The following is a 26,811-nucleotide window of genomic DNA, read 5'->3' as shown; positions in this document are numbered from 1 at the left end:
AGAGAGAGGGGGGGGAAGGAAAAAAAAGAGAGTAAGCCTAGGGTTTCACTGTTTCAGAAACTGCAAAGTTAAACAGAGCTGCATTTATGTTATGTGACATCTTTAAGCCTTTGGCTCTCTCAGCTTAATGCCAGATATCTAATTTGGAAATATTTATTGTAACTGGCATATCTTTTTAGAAGCCTGTCATCACAGAAAAACTGTCATCAAACTGTCATTGCTAACTTGTTTCTGTTAAGTGGTATTTTTTTTTTCTCCTCACTGCTTCAAGTTAGATGAATCATTTCTGCTTTCCTATGGCAAGTTGTGGCTGCTACAGAAAAGCTTGTAGGATCTTAACTGGATTTGTGTGATGTGTTGATTTTTTTGTTGGGGTTTGTTGTTTGTTTTTTTTTTTTTTTTCATTCTAGAATCAAAGATTCTGCAAAATTAGATGCCTGGAGGTATATTCCTGGATTTTTAAAAGTATGTCTGACTGACCACTTTGATACTCAATTTATTTTTTCCCCAAGTGCTGGAGGCTCACCAACCTCTTGGAGTCACGCTTTGCTGATCTGATTTTTTCAGGTTACTTTAGTGCATTAATATGGAATGAGGATGGAGTTCTACATGAAAAAAGAACAGGTTAGGCTTAGAACTTGTTTAAGAATGGAATTTTATTTTCCAGCTGACTTCGTTTTTTCAAACTATTCACTTACTTGCTATTATTGCTTATTTTGAAAAAGCAAAGCTCAGTGCTCCACATTTGGGTGAGGTTAATCACATTGTTTGGGCTGCTGAGATACTTCCTGGGAAATGACCTTCTGGATCCTGTATTTTTGCACCCCTCTGTATTGGCCCTGTTCTCAGCCAGGCGCCCAGAATTTCCAGCTGTAGTGCCTGTCTTAACTTGGTGTCAGATCCCAAAAAGAAGTACCACACAGTAGATCCTAGGATGTAGAATCCAATAATGAACATTGCCTTTAGGAAAAAATTAGGCTTATAACAAACAACATCATTATAGCAATTCCCAGGAGGGTATGCAATGTTTTAGGTGGGTACAGATGATGTTGATTTAAAGCAGAATGTTGCAAAGCTTTGCTAGCCTGGTTTGTCACTGCTCTGCTCCTGGGGTTAACATGGAGACTTGTTTAAAACTCAGCTTTGCTCTGCTTATTTTAAATTACCCATGTGTCAAGCACTTACATTCAGACCCAAAAGGAACCAGTTCAAAACACTCTTGATGAAGCCAAACGCTGACTTCTTGCTCTGCTAAACTGCAAAGCCCTTCCTGGGAAGAGTGGATTATAGAAATCCTGGTTCCACTGAAGGAAAAAGGATTTCTTCTATTGACTTCTGTGCAGCAAAGGCCTAATAGAGCAGCTAAAGAAGGTTGCAGGCAAGTTTTTAATTAATGGAGGGGGGAGGAATCCACAAATATTTCCATGCTTTCTGAAAGATGAATAGGGGACTGCGTATCACTTTTAACGTCAATAATGTTAATAATGCAAAGCCACAAAAAGGAAATTAAACTTTAAAAACCATGTTAAAATAACACTGAGGATTTGACTATAGCACGCAGAGGCAAGAAAGTTCAAAGGCAAGACTGAACTTTATCTGACCCTGATGTGCCTAGGCATTGCAACACAGTTTCTCTGTAATATTATCCAATTTTTAGAGTCTTTACCAGAGCAGGAAGAGGAAGGTCAGTGGCACCCTATTGAAACTTGAAGTTGTTCCCTGACTAGTTTGTACAGCACTAAAAAGACTTCAAAATTGCAACTTAATACATCCAAACTATCAAATTTCTATATATGTGTCTATTTATATGATACCTGTCATTAAAGTAGAAATCTCCTTAAACATACTAGATTTCTCTATTTTTGTTTTTCCTAGAGAGGGCATATGAGCAAATGTCTTCCCCCTTGGAATTAATACTCTGTTGTTCATCTAAACCTTTAAAGTTGTAAATCACTTCACTTGATACGTGCTTCTTATTAAAAACTAAACTTTTCTGTTTTATCTCCCTGGCTGATGGTTATTTCTTTTTCCCTTTTTCTTTTCCTCCCCCACGCCACTCTTGTGCTACAGGTATCTTGGGTTTGTTATGCATATGTGTGTGGGGAGCTTTTTTAGTGTTTTTGTGCTAGTTTGGAGTTTGTTACAAGTGTTGGTATTTTTCAGCCTTGCAGTTGAAATACTGTCAAGAAATGTAAGACTGAAGAAACAGGGAAATTCTTGAATTAATTAGTGCTGCCTTTCACACAGGTGTTACAACTGTTTCACTTTTGGCTTCAAGAAGAGTTTTTAATCAGAGGTTGGAGTGTTTGCTTGTGACTTGGCAACCTACAGAAGAGATGTATGCCAGCTGCCTTCCTCACAACATGCTTGTATAAACTGTTATTGCAAAGGAGAGATTAACTTTATGCCATTACTTCGGTTTTATACTAGTCTAATGAGATGAGACTGTTTGAAGTAACAATTCCTCGTGGTATTGTGGTATTCACCCTTGAGCTCTGAGCAGAGGTGGTATGTCCCTACCAGAGCCCATTCTCTGTGCCAGCAGCTTCACACTGTGGGGCTAGATATATCCTTTGTTCTGGCCATCAGCCACAAGCCTCATGTCACTTTCCTTCCTTCCCTACTGTAATGGTTTCCATTCTGTCTACCTCTGGAGCTCTCTGCAATTCTCTGTCACCATTTTTCCATTTCTCCTGGATGCTCATGTCCATCACTTTTTGTCTCTTAGCTAGTTTTGTCCTTCACCAGTGAGTCCATCCCTGATCTCTGTTTTTTATTGCAATGTGGCAGATACTCAGCATGGCATTCTCCCTTGCCCATGGCATGGGCACCCTGTATGTTTCCATTTCCTTCTGCCTCACTGTTTTACACTTTTTATTTTCCACTTCACTTTGAAGGTACCAGGTATTGGACCCACAGACAGAGTCAACATGTGTAGATATTTTGCTGTAGTGTGGTGGCATGCTGTTAGCTTGCGCTATGATCTACAGATTGTTACAGATCTCCTTTAAGCCACTGGCAAGTTGCCTTCTGCTTTTGGTAGTCTGTCACTTCCAGTGGGTGTTTTCATTTTCACCAGAATTGGTAGGGGGGTTTCTCACCAATACTCTTAAAAGTTGCTGTATTACAGCCAAATGCTTTTTAGAGAAAGGCCGGCAAGTTGTGCACACAGCTTTCTGTACTTGGCTGACCAAAATAAACCAAAAACCAGAGTAGCCCAAAAGATGTAGAGGTGTTTGTGGCCTAGGCTGGAATTTGCAAATGAGTAATACGGTGTGCAACAGTAGTGTGAAGCTGCTCTTACGGACCTCTATGTCATGGTTGGGTAGTTTAGAGTAACTGAATCTAAGAGGAGGGAAGTCCCCAGAAGATCCCCGCTTTCATTGGGGAAGCTGTGGTGAGAGAAAGCGCAGTACAGAGCCTCACCGTCTGCCAGCTGGGTGCCTGCCATGGGTGCCTTCGAAGGCTGTGTAAGGGACTCTGCTCAGGTGGGGTGAAAAGGTTGGTGAGTAGAGGTTTTTCCCTAGCTTGTCTGCTTTAACGTCTGTGCAGATCTATGAACTCCTCAGTTTCAGTAATACCATTTGGAGAGGGTTGTTAAACTCCTGTGGTTTTACTGTGTGTGTGCTTCACATGTGTATTTTATTGATACCTCAGAGGGTGAATTTTGCTGTTTTGTCAGTGTAAGGGGGAGGGGTTTTGGGTGAAGTGTGAAGTCTGCAATGTGGGTACTTGAATTTGGTTTTGTATTTACTTTTTTTGGAGACACTCCAGTGAATCTCTTCTCCTGTGAGTAACGCTGGAGGCCTCCTGCACAGACTGAGCAAATGGAATTCCCACAAGAGACACTCCAAATTTTTTTTTTTTTAAATAACAGCCAATTAATGAAAGACTGCTGCTGTGTATACTCACTGCATACTCATTCAAAATGTATTTGATTATACCAAACCACATAGTATAGATGGAACAAAGACATGAAAGTTTGCAAGGAAAGGGTCATTATTTCATTTTTACAGTGACCTGTGAGAGACCCGGAGAGGGTGAGTGGTAAAGGGCAATCCACAGAATTCACTGTTGAAGCAACATGGGAATGACGTGTAAGCCCTGGACTGTGAGAAGATTTTTTAATAGATTTTTTTAAAGTTGTACTAAGCAAATATATACACAGGCATGACTGGCCCGACCCAAAACCCGTGTGCATTTCACAAACTCTTCCTGAGCTTTGGATTAAGTCCTAAGTCTCTGAAGAGGAACAAGGGAGTTGCTTATTAGGATTGTGTCTGGCTTTCCTGGGCTCTGCCTAATAAAGCAGGGGTGACTGTTCTATAAAGAAGATTGCAAGGAGGGCATGCATGATAGCAAGGTAGATGGCACCATTGCTTCCCCCTTCTACAGAAGCACGCTTTTAGAAGTTTTTAGGCAAGAGGACTGTAACAAGTAGGGAAGCTATTAGAAATATCTATTTTAGAATAGCATGTGTGTAGTAAATGCTACTCTTTACTGTTGTAAATTATTGTGAAGAATTTCCTGTGTTGCCACTGTGAGATATAAGATAAAGTTTATTATTTCTTGTTGCAGTTACTTTCTGCAAAGAACATTTACACACGTACGTAATATGGAAACAGTATTGCACATTAGGCACAACAGAGAACTGGTAGACTTGCACTTCTGTTCTTGTAATAACTTCAGATCTGTTGGTGTCCCTTTGCCTCAGTGTCCTTTCTTTGAAATGGAGCAGATAATTCTTTTGGGCACTGAGACAAGTATTTGAAAGTGTATGAGACGCTTGGATGCTAAGGTAATGGGGACCATATGATTGCATAATTACACATAAAACGCAGTTTTCTCTTTCAGGTTATTGTAAACACTTTGTTGTGTAATGATGTAATGAATGAAAACTTAAAGCTCTTGAAAACCGTGTAGAATTTCAGTGTTGTGAGCAATGTTTCTACTTCAAGATAGAGTATGGTGTAAAGGCTGCATCGCAGCATCCTTTTATTAATGAGTAAAGATAATCTTTGCAGCCCACAGGTTTTGCCCCAGTGCTGCAAGGGAAGGCAGATGCTGTGGTGGCAGGCAATCAACAAAGTGTGACTCTTTGTAACCCTTGCCCGCTATGTGACCACAACCAGGAAGGGAAATCAAGTTGCCTACCAGTGCTGTCATGCGTGAAATGCAGCTGATGTAGCACTCAAATACCCTTTCTGGGGACTTTTGAGCTCTGCAGGGCAGTAGGCACAGTCATCTTCTCCGGTTACCCTTTCTCATAGCTTTGCTTTTTTTAGGGTAAGAGAAGACTTAGCCATTTGCAGGCCTAACTTCTTATTCAGCAGTAGTTTCATCCAGCTTGAACTGGATTTCTGTGATGAGATAAGGACTCTTTCAAGTTGCCTCGTATATCTCCCCTCTCCTTTCCTCCCTCCTTTTGAGGAATAACAAAATGGATCCCTGCCTCAGACAAGGGAGGGGTGGACTTAGTTCATAGAGAAAGCTGATGTAAAACCTAAACTGGTTCCTGAAGTGGCTAGGTTAGGCTTGTTCAGGTGCAGAATATCTCCTGATCCCATACAGAGTCCTAATGGGTCAGTATGTGCCAGAAGGGATGCTAGCAGTCAGAAAAGCATTAGATATCTCTTGCAGGTTGCATGAGGACAACGAAGTGCAATTTTCAACTTGAACTTCTAAATTACTTTTTTTAAAAAAAGACTGACCCCAATTGTCAGGAGAAATGGAATCAAAACTTGACTTGCCAAGAGTCATGAGCAGATTAAGAGGAGGAAAAGAGCAGTAAGTAAACATGCTAATTGAGCAAGGTATTTTTAAGGCAAATAAACATAGCCAATGAGTTATATTTTGGAATCTTTAATATTTTTAAGATTTTATTGGTGAAACATTTGGTGTCTCAATGACTTCACTCAGATAATTTTGGTCAATTATTTTGTATAACTCTGTCTCATGGGAGGGTGCCCTTTTACAGCACAGAGGATCTTTTATCAGTATGTATCCTGATTTGCCACTAAATTTTCTGAGAGTTTGAACAGAGGCATTTGCAGCAAAGATGTTTTGACTGTATATCTGCTAGTGAAGATCTGGCATTTCAGATGGCTTTTTGTCTTGCACAAATATAGAGAACCACATTGTGACAGCAAAAGGCAGTGGAAGGAAGATGGTAGAACTTGAAAAGGAGGACCCCGCTGAACTTGAGCATTTTGCAGCCCCTTCTGGACTGTGTTCTTCCTCAAGTTGACAGTGACTGATGGAGACATGAAATGTCTCTGCCAGCTGGTTACCACTAAGACCATATGCAGCCATACTCAGTGCTGGACTGGTGAAGAAACCAGGGTGAGTTCTCACTCCTTGCAGAGCCAGAGGCTCCAGCAGAAGCCTTGTTCTTGATCCCTTTTCCCTCTGTCAGAAAGGTGAATGAGAGAATAATTCCTAGGGGGCAGCTGACAGAAGAGAAGAGGCTCTTGCTCAGCAACCTGGGAGGGAGAACTTGGATATTTGGTGTCAATTGCATTGCTATTAGCTCTAGGTCCCTACTGAAAAGGAGATTAATGGAATCAAGGATGTTCCCTACAAAGCTGGTGCTTTGTTACTACTCTTGCAATCAAGTCTGCCTTAAGAATTGAACTAAAGTTGGAGATTTCACAAAAAGGTTAAGTTTTACTGTGCAGTATAGTGCCTTAGTAATATTCTCCAAGGTAACTATAAACAGTCTGATAGTATAATTTTATATCAGTTATAAATGTTAAATAATTTATAATGGTAAAAAAAGCCATCTCTTACTGATACCGCTGCATCAACAGTAGGGCTTTGGTAAAAAAACCCCTATATTACAAGAATCACACTTCATTTCACATTGCTGTGCCAATGAAGATTTCAGGCCTGGGTTGGTGAAAACAGAAGATAAAGGAGCTGAGGTTTCCCCTTCTGAGTTTTCATCTAAGAGTTAGAGCTGTGCAAAACCAGGCTGGAGCAAAACAGAACTGCACAATGATGAGATGTTCTACCACATGCAGGCCTGAAATGTGTCTCTGTTCATGTGCCTTGTCAGCAGAAATACCTTGCTGGGGGAAAAGGAGAATCACGGAGTTCTGTATGGGATTACTGCCAATTTGAAATACAGTCTTGTGCTTGCTCGCCTACAGTGTATAATGCAAAGCCCATGTGTTGGTTAGAGCTGTAGTTAGATCATGGTTAAGAGTGAAAGGACTTGATCGCATAAATGGGAACAAAACATGGGTAACAATTGGTGGTAGGAAGAACAAGGAGAATAAAAAATGTCTTCCTAAATTGTTTTAATTGGTAGCATTCCACATGAAGGAGGGCTTGTTCTTTGGGAATGTAGTCCCACAAGGAGTGGTGAATACATGCTGCCCACAAGTTTGATGAGGTCAAACCATCGTTTTTTAGCAAGGCTTATTATTTCTTTGTTGTTTTCGGGCCTTAGGGGGTGGGGTTTTTTGGCAATGCAGGTTACTTTTACTTTGTGATCTTTGGAATGACCTTTGAGCATCATTACTGGGAAGTGTGCATTTTCAATCAGTGAAGAACATACGCTTTGATATGTGCCACCTCTTGGTACCAGTCCAGCTAATGGTGATACTGGCCTTCATTTATCATCCTTCATACTCAGTCATTAAGATTTTAATGTCTGGTAATCTATCATGAAATGCCATTAAAAAAGCAATTCATAATGTAAATTAAACAAACGGTGGTTATTTAATAGTGTGCTATCTTTCTGCATAGTGTGTGGAAGCTGTTCCCGTGAAAAATATTAGGCATTACCTGCAAAAGTAAAGACAAGTTGTGGATAACTGGCTAGCTGAAAAGGGTCACATAGACATAGTCCAGCTGGCTGGACAAAAATGCACATAGCTCTCAGCTTATCTGAAGTAAAGCAAAATACACTGTCTTTGGCTGTCCTTGTTACACAGTAACAGGAAGATTTTGGTGGAAAAAGAATGTTGCAGGTGGGAACAGAAAACTACAGAAGAGAAACTAGGGGTGGGCTTGGTATTTAGGCAACTAACCAATAATGAGCTTAACTTTTGTAATATGTATGAGCTAATTATAAGAAGGCATAAAAGGTGACTGTAAGAGACAATAAAGGAAGTTTGCTGATCACTCATATTGAGTGACTGTGTCTTCCCTCCGTCGCAACAACAAGTATTAAAGAGAACCTATGGACAGAAAACAGGGAGTGGAGTCCAGTGGGACCCAGCTGCCTCCTGCATTTGCAGACTGATCCTTTCACACTTAAGTCAGTGCCAAGGTAGCTTTCCCTGTGCCCAATATGTGACTATCACTGGTAGCTGTACCTTCTCTGGTTAGTCTCTCTCAAGTTAATGGAGCTATTTGTGGATACACTGTTGTAAAGTCAGAATCCAGCCTGTGATTTTTAATTCCGCTTTTTTTTTTTAAGTGAGTGAAAATTGGTTATGACCCCACAGTTGCATTGTTAATTTCACAGAAGCCTAAAGAATAAAGAAGAAGTTCTATATAATGCCAACATAGATTCTCTGTAGCATACCCATCAGTGCTTTTGGATTTGTGCTGCAGTTGTTCATATCACAGTAGATGGGTATGTGCCTCAGCAAACAAGCTTTTCATTAAGTAGACCATGTGGAGGGCCCTGGGTCAGGGGGAGTGTCTGTTCGCTGCAGAAATAAAAGAGTATGAAGTTTTAAGGTATCTCCTGAAGTGGCACAGCCAGATGGAGGCTGGTTTCCCATTAGGCACTCTGGTTGCTGTGCCAAGAAGGCTGTATGTTCTGCTGCCTGGGTTTTCTGAAGCCCACACCTTCTCTGTTACTGAGGCACCTACATAAAGCTGCCAGTCAACACCTGTAATACAGGCCTGTGCAGTTGGTGCCAATTGTTTTTTACTGGCTTTAAAAGTACCTCACTAAACATGGCTTCGAGTTTTTGTTTTGAACAATTAATTGTTCTAAAAATGTTGAGGTCCAGGCTATAACTAACACAAGTGAGGAGGGTGCCAAGCAGTGGTTCAGTGAGGAAATTCACTGCCCCTGCAGCCTGTGTACAGAGACAACACCAGCAGCAAGGTAGCTGAGCCCTCCTTCCCATCAGGCAGCCAAGCCAATGTCCTTGCTGGGCAGCTTGCTTTCAAGGTACCTCTGATTTGATCATCTCTAAAACTTCTGTCTTCACTAGAACCTGCTTCCCCAGCGCAGATAGACGGGCTCATTCCTTCTTGCTCCTTTTGTGCCGGCACAAGTGCTTTATCTCACCACCTTTAAAAAGAGCCTATTGTACCTCTCGCCTTCCTGTCTCTGTTTCTTTGTGCCTTTTTCCGTTTCTAGATTTCATATTAGAGGGCTCGTTTCGTTCATTTCAGGGAACTGCATGCTCCACTGGGGTTTAGTTTCTTTTTCTGGGGACAAATTGGGACATGCAGCCATTTTTTCTCAAGCCGCTGCCACCAATGGCACAGGAAAGCTGCAGCCTCCCTCCCTGCAACGCTTCTGGGGTGTCCAGTGCCACTGCACATTTGCGCTCTCCTGGTTGCCCATACAGTTCTGCAGTATCAGTCTCACCTGTTACTGGCCTGTGTTGAAAAACAGGAGCATACTGGAGATGGGAATCTGTGTCTGGACAACGGAGTATTTTGGGTTTTAACTTTGCCTCTGCCATATCATGTCACTCTTGTGTGTGATTAATTAATCACACTGAGAAGTGAAAATTAATCTACTGAGAAGTGAAAATTGTCATATCTGCTTCTTGAGAAATGTTTCATTTGTTGTAAGTGGAGGCTTCCAGGTCTGATCAGAACCTCTTACCTTTTGTGCTTTTGATAGAAGCCAGAACACTGATGCAATGGGAATTTTTTTCAGTATAGCAGTGAACATAGAGATTTGTTTTATGAAGCCTGATTATTGCTATGTTCTGGAAGGTGGATTCTGGACAACCATACTGCTAAGGTAAACACACTGCTGAAGGAAATCAGCTTGTGGTTAATTAGCAGCACAGAGAATGAGTATGTATCAGTGTTCAGATGTTTGAATTGGAGGTTCTTTATGTGACTTTACAGGCTTGGATGCACTAGCGTTTTTTCAAATGCTGAAGAGCCACCGAAAATGTATTTTTAAAAGCTTCTTTGAAGGCAGCTTTCTGTATTAGGCTGATTGAACTGAGGGCTGGTGATGTCATTTCCCTCAAACTTGCTGCAAAACTCTCCTATAAAAGCATAATGTTAGGAAAACCACAGCAAAATGAGAGAAGCAAAGGCATGTGCCCAAGGAATAATGCCATGGTAACAGCACCAGGCTTGCACCACCAACTGGAAAGAGCCCAGGCGGCATTTCACTAAGGAGGTGGCTGACAATCTCCCTTCCTTCTTGGAGCCTGTTTGTGCAGTGCTGACACTTTTCAGGAAGGGTGTCTTGAGATTCTTGTGATCCTCCAAGAAGAAAACAGCCTTGTTGTAAAACAGCCTTTAAAAACAGAATGTTCCATCTAGAGCAAGTTGGCAGCACCATTGTGTGCTTTCTTTGAAATGTCTACTAACTTAAAGTAAGGCGCTTCTGGTTTGCCTTGTCTGTGAGCTCCTTTTGTGTATTTTCTTTCATGGCTTCCCTTGGTGGTTTTTTCAGGTGTGTGTTCTCCTCAAGTACGACTTGAAGCAATGCAGGGAAGCTTAATGCCATTGCTCATATGCATTAAGACCTGCCAGGAATGCCATTCTTGAGCATTAGTGCATATGGAAAGTCCTGGCATTTTTACTGTGAAAGGAACCGTATGTATAGAGTAACTCCGACTCTGTGTGTGTGGGGGAGAGTTACCAAGTGTAAAAAATATATGTTGCTAAATTTGCCCACATGTCTTGTAAACATTCTGTGTAAAATGTAAGTCAAAGTGGTTTAATGTTGCAACAAATGCCAAGTAGAATAAAATAATCTTAAAGAAGAAATGTAATGAATGTATGTAGCAGTCTCCATTCCTATGTTCCCTCCCCAAAATATCCAGCAGACTGTTTCTAGAATGATATGGTAGAAATAACCTTGTGCATTTCCTGCAGTCTGCCATGCTGAATTTTGGGCAGGGTATGCACTGAGATTTCACTAGTGATGCCGAAGCACAAATCCAGATGGGTTTGGGAAGCTGCGGCCCAGGACTGCTTAAATAGATGTACAATCAAATTACATCTGTTGAAGCATGAGGATAAGTGGCCTGATGGGAGTTTGTTGAGCACCCAGCAACTTCCACAGAGCACAAGCCTCATTTTCTCTTACCATAGGCTTTTTGTAATGATTTCCACTACCAAGGCAGGAATTCGCACTCACCCAGCAGCAGTGTTTCATATACACTCTTGCACTTGCTGGCCCAGCTGTGGAGGAAACATGAAGAAGCTGTAGGCCTCCGAGCAGTGCTGCAGTCCTCACATGGCTGCAGCAGACTGCCGAGAGCTTTCCAGAGCTGCTCCGGCCTCTTTCAGCTGCCCACATGCTCGGGTGCATCCCTTGTACTTGGGAGAGCACTGGCATAGGGCTGGCTTTCCTTCCTCGGGAAATGTCAGGCGGAGGAATTGTTAGTTATACCTTCCTAAGCTTGCTTTGCATCTTCTGTTGGCTGAGCTGTCTAAAAGCACAGGATGGTGCTGAGCATCTCGTCTGCTTTGTGTGGTGGCTGCACGTGGTGCTGGGTGGTACAAAACCAAGTGAGCTCTTGCTGACTTAAGATTGTTGGATTTGGCCCCAAAAGAATGTGCCTTTTGGATGAAGGAAAAAACGGGAGAACTACTGGCTAAGAAATCCTTTGTAGAGCACAGTAGACTGGAGTGATGTTAACCTCGTATCACATGTAGATGAGTTACAGAACTGTATAAGAGGAACAGAACTGGTCCTTCACATAGGCTGGTGTAACTTCATCATTTATTTTTAGGGGAAAGACTTTTGAAGTTGCCTTTTCCATTCAGTGAAGTTTGGCTTCAAGTTTTTTCAACTGTTCCAAGAAAGAAAACGAAATGTTGACTTTAAGCACCTCGGTTAAATACTCCCAAGCTGTGAAAGTGCATATTTCATAGGGGAAAGTTCTGTTTTTAATGCAGTAGTTTGCATTTATAGGAAGGATAAACCTAGTCTGAAGTAACATTCCTCTAAGCCTTTTTTGGTAGAATTTGATCAGTGGTTTAAGCAACTGTAACTGATTCCAGGAACACTTCAAAGCAGGCACTTCTCATTGGCCTTTTGCAAAATCACCTTCTGAGACTGAGGCTCTGGAAATGCATTTATTCACAGAATATGTCTTGCGTTAGTCCTCAGCTGGCCAACAAAATTATCTAAGGCATGTCTGAGGCAGCTACTAAAAAGAAAGTTAAAAAGTATTACTGTTCTAGTGAAGATGATGCAATACACCGGTGCTATTATCAGTCTCACAGTAAAATTAAATACATTCAAATGAACTTGTTCTGAAGGGATTTGATTAATAGAGAGCTGTAAAGAAAAGCTGGTTTGAATTAAGGCCCATCCTTAATTTATTGTGCATGAAAGCTTAGGTAAAAGGCAAGTGCCTTTACCTGTCCCTGTTGTTTATCCCAGGTTTGCATGCGATGAAAATGAAGTGACACATGATATTCCATGTTGGTTTTCCTCATCTCACAGGCAAGGCCTACAGTTGTTGAATCTTTACAGCAGGAAGCAAAATGCTGAGTATGTTGGCTTTTATTCAGATAGGAGTTTAGAACAGAGTGGGGGTTGAATATTCTCTTTAAATAAGCATTCATAGTTGTTGCCTTGAGGTACATTAGACAGTATTGCCTGCTGGGGTTGAAATAATAGGTGCTCGCAAAAGTAATTATTGAAGGCCTTTAGTTTTATTTTTTTATAACACTTCATTATCTAAGAATACAGCAGCGTTTTAAGATTTCAAAGTCTCTTTCATCCTGAGCAAAGCATCTAAGTTCTTCCTCAATCCATCTCCTTTCTGCAGGGCCCTCTAAGTATATGCTTAGATTTAAGCAGTTAAATTAACGGAGCTGATGCACAAAGCCTACCAAATGCTTCAACGTAACATCGATGGGGCGTTTCTGGAGTGCCAACTTGGGTAATGAGAAATTGTTCGCTGGGGACCGCACTTAGAGCTTTCTAAACACATCAGCAGGTGAGAATGTCAGAGACGCAGACGGGAAGCAGGTGGTTGGTTTGCTCTACACCTGCTCATAAGAAATGGCACACTGTCTTCCAAATTTCTGGCTTCATAGCCCTCTGGAGAATGTGTCATGGCTGTCAGAAAACAATTAAGAAGCCATTATGAGGGAATGCTTTTGCCAATCAAGCACCTGACACAGCCACCAGATGCACCTTAGTTGATGAGTCAGGAATGCACCACCCACAGCCTTGGTCACAAAAAGGCTTCTCCTGCTGCTGGTATGCACCCTGGCCCTTCTCCAGCCCTTCCTTGTCTTTGACTTTTTTTTTTTTTTTTTAAACATCTGAAGGATTTGGCTCAAGAAAATCCAGTGCCACCATTTTGCATGGTTTCCATATTATTGCTATATATTTGTTGAGAAATAAATGCCTTAAAACTGTATCATTATTCATGCATCAACTGTGTTTATTTGCAGTGCTGCTGAGTCTCAGGTGCTGGTCCTGCCCACACAGCCACATGCAGGGCTCCTGCTCCTCCCACCCGTGGCAAAGTTAAAAAGGTTTCGTATAAGCAAATGCGTGCTGTGTGGTATGCAGGCACACCACTCAGCCCTCAGTGGCTTCTGGGGGCAAGTCATTTGTAAGTTATGTTTTTGTCTTCTTTACAGTGTGCATCCAGGAGCATTACAGGGTCTTAGTGCCTCTTGTAGTGGTTCATGTTGCTTTTTTTATTGCACCAGAGCTACTAAGTAGTAGCTGGCTGAGCAGCCAGAGCTTTTATAGCAGTGAAATTCTTCTGTGTGGGAGTGTGTGGCCCTTGTTGAAGTTTCAAAAGCAGAGACAACCTTATCTCCCTTAAAAATGGGAGTAATAATAAAAAACAGATTTAAAAAATCCCTAAGAGAGTCATGATAATTTATTAAGGGTGATCTGCAGAGGAAAGCAAAAAGGGTTGGTGCTCTATGCTTTACTGATATACATGTTTCCCCACAGCCTCCTCTTCCTGATGCCACTCTGTGATTTTCAGAAAAATAAGTATTTTTCAGTTTTGTGCATGCCTTTTGCCCTCTTTTCTTCCCCTGCATGTAAAAAGAAAAAAATGCTTCCCAGATTTGCCCACCTGGACTTTTAGCACGCAGTTTTTGAAAGTAAAATCTGATTAATTGCTGGAAGAAGAATGTGGTGGTGATATTTTTAATTTTTTTCCCCATGGAGCCCATTCACACTTCTGGTATATAATAGCTGCTTCTGTGATAACTGCTCCTTCCTGTTTGTCCATTTCATTTACCTGTTGTATCCTGTTGTAAATGGAAATCACATTCTCTTTGGGTCAGGGACTTTCTCTTTTGTGCTGGTTGTGTATAAGCCTTGATATTTGATTGGGGTTTAGTGGGGATTAGTGGTTACTACCATAAAACAATTAGTATCCTCCCAAGTCAGTGAACTAGAGGTCCGGAATGGAATTTACTGAATTCATTGCATGTGCAAATGAGCCCACACCATTCAGCTGGAGGGCTCTGCTCATTTGCTTCCTGGAAGGTAACTAAACTTCCAGATTTTGGGAGCCTGTGTTTGTTTGCCTTTCTAAATATTCTTTTATATCTTAAACTTTGCTTTACATAGCTCTGGGAACATTGGTGGTTCTGAGAAAAGATTAGGCTCTCTGAATGGTCACGTATATTGTTATACCCAAGGATCGTTTATGGCTTTTGTATGCATGACTGCATGTAATGCTTTTAAAGTTTGATATCCATTCTTGTTGTATCAAAACTCTGGAGTGTTTCCAGTGTCCTTGCGTACTTCCACAAGAGAGACCTATCACATGTATTTTATAGAAAAGCACTGAGACCAGTGGGGGTGGGTGGGTGTAATTTTGGTAAGAATAAAAGATGTAAAAGGAGTCTGAAGGTTTTGAGAACTTGGGACTAAACCACCCAAATCTAGCTAAACTGCATCCACTAGAACAAGAAATGAATCTTACTTTACTCTGGTGGAGAACTGTGCCCCCAGTGCGTCACTTTTTTTCAGTCTGGTACGGCTTTTACCATTCTCTCATGTATGCTAAACAGAGTACTTTCCCCTTCAAGCCCAGAATTTGCAAATGGGAACAAGAAATGCAGGATATAATGTCTTCTAGTTTACCCGGGGCACTTCTGTTTTTTCTTTGATTTCTGTGTAGAGAAAGGAGATGGCAACAGTCCTTCAGTTGCAGGGAAGAGGAGTGTTCTTAGAAGACTGAAAAACCACTACCAACTGCAGGGAACCACGCTACAGTGAGTCAGCACATCTCAAGGCTGGTTTTCCTGCTGTGGGCAGGTGCTGTCCTTGTCAGAAAATGGATGGTAACACCGTCTCCTCTTTCTCCTCCCTGTGCCCTCAGCAGGCATGTGCTGCTGCTGCCGGTGCTGGAGGCTGAGGCAGCCCAGCCATGCTCCCACCAGGTTTCTTGTTCTTCCAATATAGAACAAGATATCTGGGACAAGGAGTGTCACGGCTCTGGGATGAAGGCTGCAGTTTATTACAAACTACTGTCCTACTTTTTGTATGGGTGGCCTGATTTGTACAATAGTGCCAATTCGCATTGTGGTGTTTACAGAGTAAAGACAGGATGTGCGCCGGCCTGTCTCAATGCATTATCTGTTCGTGTTGTATTTTTAGGCTCTTGCTTCCATGACAAAATATTCAGTGACAGTATATTTGCCTACAAGCCTTTGAAGGTCTGTTTTTGCCTCATGTAGGCGTTCCCATTGTTTGGGATTCACCAGCATTTAAGCAGCAATGCTGTGTTTTACATGTCATCTCCATAATGTTTTTAGAAACAAACTTTGTGTTGCTTTCAATAAAGCCACGGGTCCTGCCTTAAAAAGGTTGAGTTTGTGGCAAGCTGGCTGCTGATCAGTTCTTCATGCCAAACAAATTGTGGCGAGTGTTATGAAAGCAATGGGATGTGTGTGGTGCTGTTAATTATAATAAACATAACAGCCTGTGGAGTAGCTGTACTCAGGGGCCGCTCCTCAAGCTGGTGTTACAAGTAAGCCCGAATTCATAGGAGGGCCAAGAACTACGCAGTGATCCTCAGATCATTCAGTAAAACAGGAGCAAAAATTACTGTTGCTGGTATTGGAGCTGAAATGTGAGAACGCAGTGCTTGGAGAAGGAGGACGACATATACTTCTGGTGTGAAGAGTTGGGTCAGAACTGTGGAACTTTCCACCAGCAGAGAGAGCGCTAGATCCCCAAGCTCAGCATATTCAAAACCTGAATGCAAAACTCATCTTTTCCTTGAGTTTGTTTGTTTGGTCTTTTCACAAGCTCACAATGGATAAAAATAAACGTGAAGAACTAATCCAGTTAAGCTTTTTCTTGCCATGGAGAGGAGAGACAGAACAATAAACACTTTGTTTCTCTTTTGCAGTATCTGGTCAGTGTTCAGATACAACAGAGGTAAAGAGGTCATGTAAACACAGATAATTTGGAGCTGCCTTATGGGTCTGGGTGGGAGACTGAAGTTTTGATGGGGACAGAACCAGGACAAAGCATGTGGGCATGATGACTTGGATGATTGAAGAAGACAAATCATGTCTTTTGGGCTCATCTATGAATCAATTACAGTTTTTTCCTTATTAATAATTTAGCTGCCAAGAATGTGCTTATTGCTTTGGGGGCGTGGGGGCGGGAAATACAGACTGTCCCTGTACCGAGTAGCTGGCAGTCTAAAAGACACAAGACAGTACTCTCAGGAGTATCCAGAGAAAACTGTAACTGTGGTCTATATTAATAACTTTAATATTTTTGTACCATCTCCTCCCTGTAAACCTTTTTGTCCGCTTGCATCATGTTGATAGGGTGTGGCACACTTGGTTTAACTGGCCTTTCCAAAGAAATGAGATGGTGGAGGATCATCCTTCCATCTCATCAGGACTGGAAGGTTTTTCTCTGCCCCAGTGTTATGCTGAAAGCTACACGAGGCAGGGAAAGGGGCTGAGGTGGAGAGGGAAGGAGAAGCCAAGGGGAAGCATGTGGTTGATGTCCAGTCTAGGCAAGGAATTTGGGAGGAGGAGGGAGACGCTGCGGTTGGGATGAGTCGCAAATGTGACATAAAGAGGGCTGGAGTGCTCTGAGGACTGTAGGCTGTTTGAACTTAATACCTTGTAGAAGATACCAGACCGATTAAGAAGGAAGTGTGATTGATGGGTCGGAATGATAATTTTAGCAGCTGGGTTTTTTGATGGGTTAGAGGAACAAGGTATTTATTTGATGTGCCAGAGATTAGTTGGGATGGCATAAGGACAGGCATGTTGTTTTGGTTGCTAAAAGGAAAAAGGAGTAGATTTTATTTTGCGTTGGGGGCTTGTTTTTTGTTTGTTTTTTCTTAAATTTTGTGCAGGAAAATGTATTGAGGCACAAGTAGTGAACAAAACAGAAAATGGCTGGGAAGGCTGCTAGAGGTGGTGTGGAGCAGTGGTTCCAGATGGTGAGTAGGTTTCTAGAACAAAGTTTAATACCATTTTTATGCAGTAGGTCTGTGCCAGGATGGGGATGAGATCTGGGTTTTCTGCCTCCACTGGCAGGCAGTGTCCTTGCCATTACACCAGCAGTGCATCAAAGGTAAGGCATGGCACAAAGCCTAAGTTAATAAGCTCAGCGGGATGTTGGGAGGCAGTGAGGCATGGAGTGCTGCCAGTGCCTGCCCTTAGCGAAAGGCAAGAACCTCTGTGACACAGCCCACTGCTCTCATTTCCGTGCCGTACTTTTGAGCCCTGGTGGTTTAGGATCAATTCTGATCTGTGGCACACTGGGCACTGCAGTGTCCTCTCCCTGGAAGCAGCTAGGAGTGATTTCAGAAGGTTTGTCTGGGTGGACGATGTTGTCTGCAGACTCAGAGGTTTGGGAATGGGATAAGAAAAATGGAGATGAGTTGGACTTGCTAGTGTTTAATGTCTGGTTGAGAGAGGGAGTTGGATCCTGTTACATACAAAGTAGACAGTTGGTGCAGACTCTTAGTAAATAGACTTAGTGCTGTGAGGAGGAGGTGTGATTGGTCATTGCCTGTGCGTATTTTAGAGCAATCAAATTTGTTTCATGGAGATGTTTTTTGAGGATGGAGTGGGTGTGTGGACCAAAGGCTTAGTCACGAGGGGAGGGGAAAGAAAACTGTCTTGACTTGTGAAATCAAATATTTGTGACTTACCCTATTGTTTCCCTATCTTTGTGTGGCTTATGCCCGTATTCACGTGCTGTAGGAGTGAGCACTGCTGCTAGATTTGCGTGTGGCTTGTATTCCTTTCCACAGCATTCAGGTATTCAGAGAGGATTGCTGACTCTTTTGCACCCTTGATAGTATGCTCTCTCTCACTCTCACTCATGCTTGGACAGCCCAGTAAATATTTAGGGAAGGTGTAGGTAGTGAGACATCTCCCAATCAACAAAACCTGGAGGGTGCTTAAAAATGTGTGGATGATTCACTGGAAGGCCCTCTGTTCTGAGTCACTGTTGACCCAGGGACCTAGCAAGTGCTTTGGGCTGCTAAAGAGGAGACATAAAAAGAAGGTCATAATTGACTGTTACCTCTATATGCCTCATTGTGGTGTTTTAGAGAAGCTGGGTGGTGTTCCTGGGTCTCCTGTCTGCATTTCATCTTGAGTAGTTACTATGGTTTGCTTCTAAAGTTCCCTCAAGCTTTGATTTGGAATGAGTGGTGGTGGTCTTCATGTTGGCCATGAAAGTGCTGTAGTGTTGCTGTGAGCTGTTAAGTAACGTTTTAGTGTTACTCTTGTCTTGGCTATACCACAAGATGGACATATCTGTTTGTACACTTCTGTGGTTTTGAAAACACTTCAGGATTTGAAGAACTGAAAAAAGTTTTGTCTTCTGTGGATTCCCTTTTCAGGTCACAGCAGAGCGATGCTGGTCTACTGCTGCAGGCCAGGAGGGATCTCTCCTGTGGCTTTAAAGAGCTTCCAGTCTTTATCTAGTGTTATTGCTCAGGCCAGTACTCATGAAGTTGCCAGATGGCAAGGTGATATGATGCCTGGGAAAGGGAGGCCTGTGTGGTTACGGGAGGAGAGCTGTGCTCCCAAACAGCATTCTTTGCCTCTTTTGTGAGTGCCAAAACCACACACAAAAGTCCAGCCAAACTCCTGTGTGGCTGGCATTAAAGGCACCCACCAAGAGGGGCCAGAGAGAAAATAAGGAAGAAAAACATCCCTTGTTTCTGGAATTCTGCTGATCATTTTCCATAATTTAGCTGATAATGACTGGCAGCGTCACTGTCACCCTGGACCAGCTGCCAAAGACGACACGAGGTGCTTATTCCCCCTGTGCTACCCTGCCCTACCAACATTTGACAGAGAACGATGTGAAGTTGGCTTGAAAATCAAAAACAGCTTTAAAATATACTCTGGCTTTTTCAAGTACAAACTAATATTTATATGTGACTCTGCTTCCCTCCTTGTTCCCCTCTCCTTGGCAAGCTCTAGATCAGCTTCTAGTTTAACCTTAATGTTTAAGCATCTATCCAGTGAGGTTCCCAGGACATGAATATTAAATATTTTTTTTAGTTCAGGGAGATGACAACAGGAAAACTACTTGAAATGGTGCTGTCTTACTTAAATGTGAGTTTTGATGCAGTTGGTATTTTCAGCTATTCGTTATGGACGCCTCATGGAAAACTTTTGAAAAACATCTCATTTGGGAACAGTTCTGTCTCCTGTGGTGGTTGAAGGGTGACCTGTTTTCGTGTTGTTTTTTTCTGGACCATTCTTTAATCACTTCTTGCCTCAAGTTTTTATTACTGCTGAAATTTACATGAAAATAAGGTATTTGTTTATGTTGATTTCAGCTACTTGCCTTTTCCTGCTCCTTTTTGTGTCATACCAGCTGGATTTCCATACAAGCAATAGTAATGATAAGACCTTTACAGGAAAGGTACTGTGCACACACATGCTTGAGATCCTGTTTGGATGATAAGAATGACTTAGTGTGGTACTGATACGTGCTTTATAGAGCTGTTATTCATGCCGCTGGGTTGCTCTCCCACACATCCTGCATTAGTCAGAGTTAAGCATTGAAATTATACATCCTTGCTCCCAGCCGTATCACCAGTGCAGAGCTGGTGTAGTTTACAGCAGGGGAGAGTGAAGGAGAGAGGGAAAACATCTGTGCTTGTGTTGGTGCTGCTTTCCTTCAGATAGATAGCGAGTGCTGCACATATTGAGAAAATGGTGCATCCTGATTCAGGGAGCTACAACATGTTAAAGTCTGGTGAGCAAGGGAATTCCTTGTGCCTTGCAGCGTCGGGAAAATACTGTTCTCCCCTCCTGTTCTCAAAGTTTTTCAGTGTGGTTTATTTATTTATTTCTTAACATAAACTGTAATTTAGGAAAGCAGAATTGGGCTTCCATGAAGAAGGTAATTATCTTGGCCAGAGGGGATGGCTGAGGGAGTGACTTTCTCTTGCTGCATGGCACGTCTGCTGTGCTGTTAGGCTTCTAGTGGTAGCCTGAAAGAAAACCCTTTCAACTGATCTGTAGATTTACTAAAAGAAAGGAGGCTTTCAGGTAGGCCACATACATAGCTTCCCTTTTTGCTGCTAAGAGTTTTTCGTGGGGAAAAAAAAACATTTCAGCTGAAGCATTTTCCACCTCTCTGGTATAAGAAACCCTCTTCTCTTATTGTATAGAAACAGTCCCTCAAAATAAAACTAACCAACCGAAAACCTATAACACCACCTCCTCTCATCCCTCCCTTCCTCAGATGTGTTGTAAAACCTGATTATGAGACAGAGAAGTTTACAAAGGTGTTATTCCAAACACACACGAACTCTTGCAGAGTCTTGAGTCTCTGATTTCACTAGTAATTACAGACATAAGAGACTGTAAAATATTAACTTCTGTGGGCTTTTAATGAGGCATTTCATCTTAAATCTGCAGCATTCCCCTAAGACATCACACTCTTTTAGGTTTACTTTTTAATCTGGATTTCTCCTGCATTGCTGGTGACTCATAATTAAGGAAGTCAGAGTTGTAAAATTAACACAGCCTTCTTCCACTACCCTTTTCACCTCTCTCACACACCTTCTGTTAACTCCTTGTGGAAACTTCAAGGCTTGTTTTGGTAGCGGAGGTAGTTCTTTGTCATCGGGACCAAGGAGGAAAGTCTGTGAGAATCTGCTCTGTGATGAAATACGCAGTCTGCACATGGGAAATGATTCATGCAGAACTGATTCATTAACAACTCGCAGGATGCCAGAGTGGGTCGGAGGCTGGGAAAGCTCGATTGGAAAAGAGAGGTGGTTAATTGTTTGAGAGAATGGGAGAGGCTGAAGGCTAAGGAACACAGACTAAAGTTTTTGTAAGCAAGCTGCATTTCATTTCAAGTTGATCACCCTTAATGAAGAACAGGTCCTCATCACAGAGCCATCTGAGCACATGTGTAGCTCTGCTGCTGAACGGATCCCAAAGGATGTCCCTGCGGAGGGGCTTGGGGTGGGGGTGGATGTTGGACGGAAGTGTGAGCGTCTGTGGGACCGGGTCCCCTGGTTTGTGGTATGCTGTTAATTAGTACTGGTTGTGCAAATAAGTATATATCTGAATTGCTGTTAAACCAGCTTGAAAAGCAATATAACGTAGAGCCAGTGGAATTAATGAAAGACTTTAAAGGCCTACGTAATTCAAGGAAAGTATCGATCTGTGTCTTAAGTAGCAGAGTTGCTTTCAAAAATAGGAGATGGGCACTCTGGAAAATTTCACTCTGGATTTTGTTATCCGTGCGTGGGAGGTACAAACACAGATGTCAAATCTTGAAATAGCTGCTTTTCAAATTACAGGAAAAGCAGCAACTTTTTCACTATATAATAAAGAAAATAACAACAAGGAACCTTGAGTAGCCTCAAACTATTCCAAACAAGATAATTGGAGGCTGTAACACAGTGTATTTTTAGTTATATCTGCTATACAGTAAACATGTTCTTTGCCCAGGACCACCAAAAATGTTTCCATAAGAAATGTTGGCTTTGCCCCAACTTGATAAAATGCACAAACATTTCTCTGAGGTCAGTTCCGACTCCTGGTATTTATATGAAGTTTCTGTTGAAGGCGCTGGGAATTGTGTATATTATGAAGGAGAGTCCAAGGTCTTAAAACTGTCATTTTTCAACACTCACTATGATAATCACTTTTGCTTTTGTTAGCAGACATATATTTGGGGCAGTAGTTCTTGGTGTGAGACTTCTGTCTAAACATTGAGCAGTACGTTAGTTTATTTTCTCTTTCAGCAATTAAGAAGCATATTCTTTTCTTGGTTCTTTTGCTCTGGTTTTATTTGGACTGTATCAACAGCTGATGCTAATTTGCAAAGCTCTCCTGACTTCAGTGAAAATAGGAAGATTTTTTTTCCCCTACAGTATCAAGAAGATGCATGTTGAAGCTAGATATTAAATGTAAATCAGCATAAGTACCATGGAAGCTAACAGAATAACTGAGAAAAGAGCTTTCTTTTCTCTTTCGTGTGGTTTTTTTTTTTTGGTTGTTGTTGTTGTTGTGGTGTTTTTTGATTGCTAACAGGACCATGTGCTCCAGTTATTCAGTCTTTCTTGAAATGCCTTTGTTTTGAATGCACTCTGTGTTATGAAAGATTATCTGAATCTCTTCGGCATTTCCATCCATCCATTTTCTCCTTATGAAACTCTTCTGAACATACAAATACACAGACCCATCAGTATGCCTGGAATCTCCTCGGAGAGAGGAAGTTGCTGGTTTGGTTGGATGGAAGTGTGTTGGGTTTTGGATTTCATGATTGGAGTTAAACACAGGATTCTGGGAAGAAATGACGAGCTCATATGATAAATGGCTTTTCAGAAAGGCACGCTCCTTTTGAGAGGCTGATTTTCTTATTGTGTCTGTTTCCTCCACCCCCAGTCCCCTTAAGGATCAAGCACAAATAAATTTAGATGAGTCTGACAGAGATTTGGACAAATAAACTTCGCTGAAATAAATGAAAGGACTAGAACTGCGTAGAAAAACTGGATTTCAAATTTAGAGGGGTTATGAAAATCAATCAAAAAGTCACATTTGCTCCACAAAAGGTAACTGGGAAAGGGCTTGGATGCAATACCTTCAGATTCCACTTACATCTCTTATTTGCTACCAATTTCTATTCATGGTAGATCAGTAGTAGTCAATTACCACATTGCTACAAAAATACAGCTTGCCCTATCTGCCTCTTGCAGTAGTAACAAGGATAGTTGGGGGGTGGGTTACCGGTTTTTTGGGTTTTTTTTAATTTTTGCTGACAGCTGTGAGCTTCTGAAGGGTAGAGGGGTACCACTGGAGACATTTTAACTGCGTAATTTTTGCTGCAGCTACTAGTAACGGTGTGTCTTCGGGATTGTGCCTTGCTGGGTAATTCATTGCTTTCCTTTGAAATGTCAGTAAAAGAGTGCCTTTTCTGAGAACTGCCATCTGCCTTGCAGGTCCAAGTGCAGTTGGACAAGTGTAGATGGCAGAAATATTGGGATGTATATTAGGAAGTTTAGCAATGGGTTTATGATTAAGCCTTAGTTAAACATTAGGATATATTATGTCCATTCTAGGGTAGGAGGGTGAAGGACATGCATGGCTGGGCCTCTGAAGTACCTAGCTGCTGTGCCACTGGCTATCAGAAAGAGGAGGAGGTGAGAGGGATGCAGGGGCGGATAATTACAAAATGGCCAAAAATAAAGGAAAGAGAGCTGGATTTGATAGCCAGTAGCCAATATTCTGTAGCTGTGGCATGAGCAGGAGTGGTGTAAATAACAGAGATTAGTAAAAAGTGCGGAGGAAAAAACAGTTAGATTGTGATGCTACATGACAAAACAAGATCTATCTGTAGCTTTAAAGAAATCTAAATTAAACTAAGGTGTTATTTGCATGCCAGCAGGGAGTAGAAGTGGACACAGCTCGGAGAAGTTAGAGCTGTGGGGTACAGGACAAGCAGAAGGCAGCTTTAGAGAAGCAACAATGGACAGACAGTTTATGGTAAACCAATAAAATGTACTTATGTCTGAATCTGAAATTAGACTCTGAAAAATATGGTCTCAAGGCACCTGCTAAAGAGCTTAGCATTACTGGAATCTTAATAAATGACTCATGCTGTCATAATCTGATCCTGACATCAACTCTCTGTGCTGTATTTCTTCAGCTTTTGAGTGGGGGAAGGGGAAGTCTGCAAACCTTAGTAAAGACCAAGAGATGTAAATAGGTAGTTAGAAGCCCACACAAGAGATATTGGTAATTTCTGTATTGTCAGCTACTTTTCAAACCCAGAACAAATGAGACTTGAGTACCAGAATTGTGCAGCATCAGAAGAAAGAGGAATTGCTCTTAACCTTTAAAATCTTTACCCGATGCTGCAGGCTGTAGGTTCTATCTGTCTCTGTTCAAGACTTCATGGCTAGCAGATGCATGGAGCTGTGCCACCCACTGGCTGTGATCCTGTGCTTACCTGTAAGTACACACGCAGCGGTCTGCTCAGAGGGCGTGATAACCTTTGCATGGGTTTCCAGGCTTTGCCCATTGCTTCCTCTTCATGTGTTTGCCACAGTCCTCCTGCTCCTGTTAGCAACTCCTTGCAAAGGTCAGAAGCATCTGAAGTCAGCTACCATCTGCAGATGTAAAGGATGTGTTTTACTTCTAAATCCAAAGGAGGACTTTAGTGGGAAGAATAAGCAATGCGGATGAGAGAAATACCAGTGCAAAATAGCAGTGATCTTTGATAGCATCAAGGGAGTGATGAACTCCTTACTCCTGGTGTTGGCTCTGACACAAACTTTTCTTTTGCTTTGGGAGAATCGTTTACCTTCATTGTTTTGGGGGTAGTGAAAAGTTACCCTCTTCATAGAGATGTGTTGCAAAGTAGAAGTTTGTTAAAACTTTTAATCTTCTATAAATTTAAGTGCTAAGTAGAAGTATTAATTATTAGTTTCCTCCATGGCAGTGTGATAACATGTATTGCAAGCCTCAGTTCGACACAGTTACTTCTATTTCTAGAACTTGAATGACAGTACTGTTAAAACTGCACCAGAAATTGGAAAGTTTAGTGATGCTGAGCAAATTGAGGGGAAAGAGATGGCAAAGGATCAGCTTTTGAATTACAGATGTGCTGCATCAGTCTTTTTTTGTATTCAGTGTTGTTTGTTTGGCCAGTATGCAGGGAAAGTTGAGATATTATCCAACTTTTCAGTGAAGCCCTGTGGATATTGCAGTGCTCTGCACACAAAAGCCAGATTCTGCTACAAGAATAAATGCTTATTTTCCTGGTGTAGACCAGATGCAGGGCCGGTAAGGAGCTACTAATCATGTTTTGTGCTTAAGAGAAAATCACAGCCTGTGGCCATAGTTCTTGGTGCATTTTAGAGCATGCTGCCAACTTATTTATCATGGTTTTTAAAACCAGCTTCTGCTCATGGTTTTTAATAAGAACCTCTTGGAAATGCATAACTTGAACTTTTTCTTCCTGATTGTTTTTCTCTTTTCCTAACCGTTTTTTTGCACATGCTGGTGTTACTGGATACTTGAGCTTTCAGCTATTTTGCTTTCTTGGAAGATTAATGACAGGGATATAAAACTGATGGGCTTTGCAAACAGGGGTGTACGTGTCTGAGTGGTAAGGGAAGGGAGTGGCTCTCTGATAGAGTTTATCTGAAGATTTCCAACTTGACAAAAAAACTTGTAACAATTTATTGCTTATATCACTTTGCTTAATTTGCACTACTGCATTCCATGGATTTCAACTTTACTTTTAAAGAAGGCGATTGGGTGCAAGGAAGAGTTCCATTATCCATCTAGAGGAAAGACAGCTGCAGAATACTCAAAGACGAAAATAGAAAATAACAAGTACATCTTTCAAAGTGTGGAGTGGTTTTTGGTTTTTGTTCTTTCCCAGTTCAGGATCTTACAAATTAAATTAGGTTAAAAAAAAACACAACCAAACACCACGAACCAAACCCAACAAAACACCACCACCCCCAACAACAACAAGAAAAAAACCCTAATGAGGCCCAGAAATCAAATTCCTCTTATGCAGTGTAACATTCTCCTATTTACTCCTCATTTTTTTTCAGGCAGGCACAGAGGATTTTTTTTTTATAAAAAGCTTGTCAGTGTTTCTGTCCTTTTTTCCTCCCTTCTCTGTTTTTGCTGTTAAGTCACTGTTGCCCTTTGTTCTTTGAGCAGCAGTAGTCTGGACAGTTTGGAGTAGCAGTTTCATGTGTTAAATATTCCTAGTAAATGGCTTGTAACAAAATATAAGCATGGACTAATCCTAAAGGTGTTCAGCCTGAGAGGTTTTTTTGTTTGTTTCCTATGGACACTGCAAATGGTGTCCTGACCATGCCTTACACTGTTGTGCAAGCAATTAAGTGACCTGATTGCATTCCTGGAGTCTTGGTGTCTCTTTCTTCATTCAGTACTTTTTAATCTCTGGTTATAACCGCCCAAGGTGTGGAGTAACCACTCCACTGGGTACCTCTTGATCGTGTTTGAATGCCCTGTATCGGAACCCTCAAGCCTTTGGCTGGCTTCTCCTTGGGCATCTTTTGCCAAGCACTGAGTCTTCTGAGCTGTATCCTACATGCAGGATAAGGGTGCACAGTTACTGTCTGTATTGCTACCACCCACAGCACAGGCTGGGACAAACGTACTGCGAGGCATTAGCCAGTTCTC

At 41.8% G+C, this 26,811-nt stretch overlaps 1 protein-coding gene across 3 annotated transcripts in view; it reads left to right on the top strand.

Annotated features, from left to right (window-relative positions):
* SMAD3 (SMAD family member 3) overlaps positions 1-26,811 on the top strand; it is a 79,859-nt gene that overhangs the window by 25,790 nt on the left and 27,258 nt on the right. The window contains exons 1-2 of one of the 3 annotated variants that reach the window (XM_037393390.1): positions 23,769-23,783; positions 24,504-24,594. The exons of 1 other annotated variant lie outside the window; for it this stretch is intronic. Coding sequence is in view for 1 of the 2 variants with exons in the window: in XM_037393389.1 (XP_037249286.1) it covers positions 23,725-23,783 (59 nt within the window). In the remaining variant the exon portion in view is untranslated. Of the gene's footprint in view, positions 1-23,719; positions 23,784-24,503; positions 24,595-26,811 lie in introns of those variants that run through there. One more of the 3 variants, XM_037393389.1, reaches the window with a different exon arrangement.

This window comes from Falco rusticolus, chromosome 7 (assembly GCF_015220075.1).
Source record: "Falco rusticolus isolate bFalRus1 chromosome 7, bFalRus1.pri, whole genome shotgun sequence".
Classification (NCBI taxonomy): domain Eukaryota; kingdom Metazoa; phylum Chordata; class Aves; order Falconiformes; family Falconidae; genus Falco; species Falco rusticolus.
The sequence above is the reverse complement of the archived record's forward strand: the minus strand, read 5'-3'. Positions and strand labels throughout refer to the sequence as shown.